Source organism: Nansenia antarctica (genome assembly GCF_963989245.1).
Source record: "Nansenia antarctica genome assembly, chromosome: 9".
NCBI classification, from domain to species: domain Eukaryota; kingdom Metazoa; phylum Chordata; class Actinopteri; order Argentiniformes; family Microstomatidae; genus Nansenia; species Nansenia antarctica.
In genome coordinates this window covers 46336811-46344310 of record NC_137679.1, presented here as the reverse complement: position 1 = coordinate 46344310, position 7500 = coordinate 46336811, and the positions used below count along the sequence as shown (strand labels likewise).

At 49.8% G+C, this 7500-nt stretch overlaps 1 protein-coding gene across 1 annotated transcript in view; it reads left to right on the top strand.

Annotated features, from left to right (window-relative positions):
* Positions 1-7500, top strand: part of itsn1 (intersectin 1 (SH3 domain protein)) — a gene marked incomplete at its 3' end in the record, with an annotated part of 104499 nt that overhangs the window by 87282 nt on the left and 9717 nt on the right. The window contains 4 exon segments of the mRNA XM_080539321.1: positions 3863-4046; positions 4686-4784; positions 5999-6082; positions 6928-7011. Coding sequence (XP_080395447.1) covers positions 3863-4046; positions 4686-4784; positions 5999-6082; positions 6928-7011 — 451 coding nt within the window.

Below are 7500 nucleotides of genomic sequence, written 5' to 3'. Positions count from 1 at the left end.
CATTTACAGAAGGTGCATTTATGCTTTTTTCACATATACATTAACAAAACAAGTACAAATACAAATGCAAAGACAGGCAAAAACAGGACAACACAGGTCAGACAGTGCATGAATAGTGCTGTATGTAAAGTGCAGTGCAGAGTTAATTCAAGGTCCAGTGCATGTTCAGTCCTGGGCAGACTTACCCTCTCTGCTGAGCGTATTACCCGCTGCAACTTGGCCTTGTCCTTGGTCGTTGCAGCAGGGAACCAGGTGATGATGGAGTGGGTGAGGATGGACTCTATGATGGCCGTGTAAAACTGGACCATCATGGACCTCGGCAGCCTGAATTTCCTCAGTTGCCGGAGGAAGAACATCCTCTTCTGGGCCTTCTTCGTGAGGGCCTCGGTGTTCCGCTCCCACTTGAGGTCCCGGGAGATGGTCATGCCTAGAAAGCGGCATGACTCCACGGAGGCCACCGGGGTACCTCCCAGCATGATGGGAGGGGGCAGGGCTGCTTTCCTACGGAAGTCCACCACCATCTCCACTGTTTTTAGAGCATTGAGCTCCAGATTGTTAAAACTGCACCAGCTCTGCAGCCCCTCGATCTCACCCCTGTAGGCAGATTCGTCCCCCCTGGAGATGAGGCCCACCAGGGTGGTGTCGTCTGCAAACTTCAGGAGCTTGGGGTGGCGGGAGACACAGCTGTTGGTGTATAGGGAGAATAGTGCTGGAGACAGGACGCAGCCCTGCGGGGAGCCCGTGCTGGTGGACCTGGAGCTGGAAATGCTCTTCCCCAGCTTCACCCGCTGAGACCTGTCAGTCAGGAAGTCCGTGATCCACCTGCAGGTGGAGTCCGGCACCTGCAGCAGGGATAGCTGGTGCTCCAGGATGTGTGGGAGGATCGTGTTGAAGGCCGAGCTGAAGTCCACGATCAGGATCCTGGCGTAGTTGCCTGCAGTGTCTAGGTGTTCTAGTGCGTAGTGCAGAGCCATGTTCACGGCGTCCTCCGTGGATCTATTGGCTCTGTACGCGAACTGCAGGGGGTCCAGCACAGGATCCGTGATGAGCTTCAGGTAGGCCAGGACAAGGCGCTCCAGGACCTTCATGACGACAGAGGTCAGAGCGACGGGTCTGTAGTCGTTGAGGCCTGTGACCTTGGCCTTCTTGGGGACGGGGATGATGGTTGACGCCTTGAAGCACGCTGGGACGTGACACAGCTCCAGCGAGACGTTGAAGATGTGGGTAAACACCGGGGCCAGCTGGTCGGCGCAGTGCTTCAGGACAGAGGGAGAGACGGAATCCGGCCAGCTTCCTTCCGGGGATTCTGCCTCTTAAACAGTCTGTTTACCTCTCCCACTGTGACAGAGAGAGGGGGTGGGGAAAGGGGGGTGGGGAGGGGAGGGGGAGGGGGGAGGGTGGGGGTAGCAGGAGGGACATTGGCCCCCCTGGGGGACGGGGGTGGTGGTTGTAGCCGGGGGGGGTGGAGGGAGAGGGCGGGGGTGGGCGGGAACCTCTCTTTCTCAAACCTACAGTAGAACTCGTTCAGCTCGTTAGCGAGAGGGAGGTTGTCGGACATCAGCGGGGACTTGGGTTTGTAGTTGGTGATGGTCTTTAGGCCTTTCCAGACGGAGGCGGAATCCCCCTCAGAGAGCTGTTGCTGCAGCTTCTCCGAAAAGCGATGCTTCGCCTCCTTCACCGCTTTGGCGAACCTGTACTTGGCCTGCTTGACCCGGTCCACGTCCCCACTGCGCCTAGCCACCTCCTTCTCTGACCTCAGACGCCTGAGTTGGGATGAAAACCAGGGCTTGTCGTTGTTGAAAGACTTCCTGGAGCGGAGGGGGACACACACCTCCTCGCCAAAGCTGATAAATGATGTAACAGTGTCTGTGTATACATCCAGATTGTTACCAGCCTCTGGCCCCGCCCACTCCACCAAGTCCTGGTCACAGCCTGCACTCTCTAACCAGGCGCAGAGTCGCTCACATGCCTCACTGGACCACACCCTGAAGCGCCGTACAACAGGCTTAGAGAGTTTTAACCTCTGCCTGTAGCGAGGGATCAGGTGTATGAGGATGTGGTCACTGTAGCCCAGTGCGGCACGGGGGACAGAATGGTAGGCTTGACGAGCTGTACAGTAGCAATGGTCCAGAGTGTTCACCCCCCTGGTGGGACACGTGACTTGCTGCCTGTATTTGGGGAGCGCCCGGCTAAGATTAGCCTGGTTAAAATCCCCCATAACAACAACAAAACTGCCCGGGTAACTACGTTCCACACTACTACTAGTCACTCACACTACACAAATTATAACAATAATATAAAACAAAATTACAAAATGTGTAGACTACATAAATCTTCACTTGTGTGATCATATAGTGGTATTCATTTAACAATAACAACAAGAAATCATGAACATCCAAATGCATGGAAAAACAGCGCACTTGGGATACGCATGCGCACCACGTGCAACACATGGCTGCAACCTGACTGCTAGGTAAGCTGCGAGCGTGGTGCAAACTAGCGAGGTGGAAAACCCAACCTCATACAATACGGTCTACTAACAGAACAACAGACATATAATAACACAACAATAATAATATTACCTGTAGAAAACAGTGCATCAATTTCTGGACACGGGACTTGCAGGGTCATCAAGCTAAATTCTAAAATGATGTTACACGAACATTCACGTTAGCGCCATCAATGTTAACAACTTAAAACTCACATTACTAAACTTGTGATATGTTCCAAACTAAAATACTGTAGCGAACGTGAACTGGTAGTGTAACTCGCCCCATGCGGGGATCGAACCCTGATCTCCCGCATAACCGCCGGCCGCGCTAACCACAACACCAAGAGAGTTAACTCCCTTGGTGGAGCTGTTAACGGGCCTCATACAGGATCGTTACACTATCCTCACCGTTCGGGAGAGCGTGCCCTCACGCTTCACTATGTCAAGTCCCTCACGTGGGACACAGCTCTCCGATGGCCTTCCTTCCATCCCACTTCTAACACCAGTGTAGCGAACGTGAACTGGTAGTGTAACTCGCCCCATGCGGGGATCGAACCCTGATCTCCCGCATAACCGCCGGCCGCGCTAACCACAACACCAAGAGAGTTAACTCCCTTGGTGGAGCTGTTAACGGGCCTCATACAGGATCGTTACACTACTATAAATAGGGAAACTCAAAACAGCTATCTTGATCATTAAACATTCAAATAAAACATAGGTACATTAATAATCTCTTAAATTATATGCGATCTCAGACCCTGCAGAAAACATGACCTTACCGCATCAGTGGTTAAGGATGAACTGAGGGAGATCACGTTACGTCCCGTGCTATTGCACTGTCCAGCTGTATTTACATTAAACCCCTAGAGGGCGCAGTTTAGCTCTATTTTAGCTATAATTGAACTTTGAACTTTCTACTCCGTTACATACACAAGGGTTGTCATATTGCACATAGTATTTGTTGCTGGCTAGGGAAGTTTAGCATCTCTAGCTAGGGAAGTTTAGCATCTCTGGCTAGGGAAGTTTAGCATCTCTGGCTAGGGAAGTTTAGCATCTCTGGCTAGGGAAGTTTAGCATCTCCTGGCTAGGGAAGTTTAGCATCTCTGGCTAGGGAAGTTTAGCGTCTCCTGGCTAGGGAAGTTAGCGTATCCTGGCTAGGGAAGTTAGCATCTCCTGGCTAGGGAAGTTAGTATCTCCTGGTTAGGGAAGTTTAGCATCTCCTGGCTAGGGAAGTTAGCATCTCCTGGCTAGGGAAGTTAGTATCTCCTGGTTAGGGAAGTTTAGCATCTCCTGGCTAGGGGAGTTAGCATCTCCTGGCTAGGGGAGTTAGCGTCTCTAACAAGGTGTGTGTTACCTCTGCGTGCTCTGCAGGGCCCTGCGCGTGAGGAAGAAGATGTCTGGCGAGCGCATGCCTGTGAAGATGATCGGGGACATCCTGACGGCGCAGCTGCCTCACATGCAGCCCTACATCCGCTTCTGCAGCTGCCAGCTGAACGGCGCCACGCTGATCCAGCAGAAGACCGACGAGGCGCCCGAGTTCAAAGACTTTGTCAAGGTAACGATGGAGGGCGTGGTTGTCAAGGTAACGATGGAGGGCGTGGTTGTCAAGGTAAAGATGGAGGACGTGGTTGTCAAGGTAACGATGATGAAGGATGTAGTTGTCAAGGTAACGATGATGAAGGATGTAGTTGTCACGGTAACGATGATGAAGGATGTAGTTGTCACGGTAACGATGATGAAGGATGTAGTTGTCACGGTAACGATGATGAAGGATGTAGTTGTCAAGGTAACGATGATGAAGGATGTAGTTGTCAAGGTAACGGTGAAGGATGTAGTTGTCAAGATAACGGTGAAGGATGTAGTTGTCAAGGTAACGATGGAGGGCGCGGTTGTCACAGTAACGATGAAGAGTGTGGTTGTCAACGTAACGGTGAAGGATGTGGTTGTCAAGGTAACGATGATGAAGGATGTAGTTGTCAAGGTAACGGTGAAGGATGTGTATATATATTTTATTTTTCCTTCTTCTTTTTCTGTATTTTTGTATTAAGGGTTAGGGTCCTGTATAGTATAACTAAACTAACCCGTTGTATTAAAGGAGCTGTACTGGCCATGGTGTTAACCCTGTATTAACCGTGTGTGTGTGTGTGTGTGTGTGTGTGTGTGTGTGTGTGTGTGTGTGTGTGTGTGTGTGTAGAGGCTGGCCATGGACCCCAGATGCAGAGGGATGCCTCTCTCCTCCTTCCTGCTGAAGCCGATGCAGAGAGTCACCAGATACCCCCTGATCATCAAGAACGTACGCACACACACACACACACACACCAAACTACTAACCCTGTCCCGGACAAGCAGACAAGCCTTAATGTCCAGCCCTGCACACACACACACACACACACACACACACACACACACACACACACACACACACACACACACACACACACACACACACACACACACACACACACACACACACACACACACACACCCACACACACACACACACACACACACACACCAAACTACTAACCCTGTCCCGGACAAGCAGACAAGCCTTAATGTCCAGCCCTGCACACACACACACACACACACACACACACACACACACACACACACACACACACACACCCACACACACACACACACACACACACACACCAAACTACTAACCCTGTCCCGGACAAGCAGACAAGCCTTAATGTCCAGCCCTGCACACACACACACACACACACACACACACACACACACACACACACACACACACACACACACACACACACACACACACACACACACACACACACACACACACACACACACCCACACACACACACACACACACACACACACCAAACTACTAACCCTGTCCCGGACAAGCAGACAAGCCTTAATGTCCAGCCCTGCACACACACACACACACACACACACACACACACACACACACACACACACACACACACCCACACACACACACACACACACACACACACCAAACTACTAACCCTGTCCCGGACAAGCAGACAAGCCTTAATGTCCAGCCCTGCACACACACACACACACACACACACACACACACACACACACACACACACACACACACACACACACACACACACACACACACACACACACACACACACACACACACCCACACACACACACACACACACACACACACCAAACTACTAACCCTGTCCCGGACAAGCAGACAAGCCTTAATGTCCAGCCCTGCACACACACACACACACACACACACACACACACACACACACACACACACACACACACACACACACACACACACACACACACACACACACACACACACTCACACACACACACACACACACACACACACACACACACTCACACACACACAAGGAAAGCTCTGACTGTGTGTGTGTATACATCCCTGTGTGTGTGTGTGTGTGTGTGTGTGTGTGTGTGTGTGTGTGTGTGTGTGTGTGTGTGTGTGTGTGTGTGTGTGTGTGTGTGTGTGTGTGTGTGCAGATCCTGGAGAACACCCCCGAGGCGCACCCTGACCACGCCCACCTGAAGGCAGCGCTGGAGAAGGGGGAGGAGCTCTGCAGCCAGGTGACCTGTCTGTCTGCCTGTCTGTCTGTCTGCCTGTCTGCCTGCCTGCCTGCCTGTCTGCCTGCCTGTCTGCCTGTCTGCCTGTCTGTCTGCCTGTCTGTCTGCCTGTCTGTCTGCCTGTCTGTCTGCCTGTCTGTCTGCCTGTCTGCCTGCCTGCATGCCTGTCTGCCTGCCTGTCTGCCTGCCTGTCTGCCTGTCTGCCTGTCTGTCTGCCTGCCTGTCTGCCTGCCTGCCTGCCTGTCTGCCTGTCTGCCTGCCTGCCTGTCTGCCTGCCTGTCTGCCTGCCTGTCTGCCTGTCTGTCTGCCTGTCTGCCTGTCTGTCTGCCTGCCTGTCTGTCTGCCTGCCTGTCTGACCTGTCTGCCTGTCTGACCTGTCTCTCTGTCTGTCTCTCTGTCTGTCTAACTGCCTGTCTGTCTGCCTGTCTGCCTGTCTGTCTGTCTGCCTGTCTGCCTGTCTGCCTGTCTGTCTGCCTGCCTGTCTGCCTGCCTGTCTGCCTGCCTGTCTGCCTGTCTGCCTGTCTGTCTGCCTGCCTGTCTGCCTGCCTGTCTGCCTGCCTGTCTGCCTGCCTGTCTGCCTGTCTGCCTGTCTGCCTGCCTGTCTGTCTGCCTGCCTGTCTGTCTGACCTGTCTGCCTGTCTGACCTGTCTCTTCTGTCTCTCTGTCTGTCTAACTGCCTGTCTGTCTGTCTGCCTGTCTGCCTGTCTGTCTGCCTGCCTGTCTGACCTGTCTGCCTGCCTGTCTGTCTCTCTGTCTGTCTAACTGTCTGTATAACTGTCTGTCTGTCTAACTGTCTGTCTGTCTAACTGTCTGTCTAACTGTCTGTCTGTCTGTCTGTCTGTGTGCAGGTGAACGAGGGCGTGAGGGAGAAGGAGAACTCTGACAGGCTGGAGTGGATCCAGGCTCACGTCCAGTGTGAGGGGCTGTCTGAGGTAATAATAATAATAATATCATAATAATAATATAATATTAATAATAATAATACTATTATAATATAATAATAATATAATATTAATATTAATAATATTATATTAATATTAATAATATAATAATATTAATAATATAATCATAATCATAATATAATAATATTAGTAATAATATAATAATAATAATATAATAATAATAATATAAATAATAATATAAATAATAATAATATAATAATAATAATATTAATAGTATATGATAATAATTATATAACAATTAGAATATTATAATAATTATAATTATATAATAATAATAATATAATATTAATATAATAATAATATTATAATAATGATAATAATAATTATTATATAATAATAATATAATAATCATAGTCATATAATAAGAATATAATAATCATAACAATAATAATACATTAGACTTATCGCGCTTTTCTAGACAGTCAAAGACGCTTTAAAAACTGAAAAGATCGAGTAGTA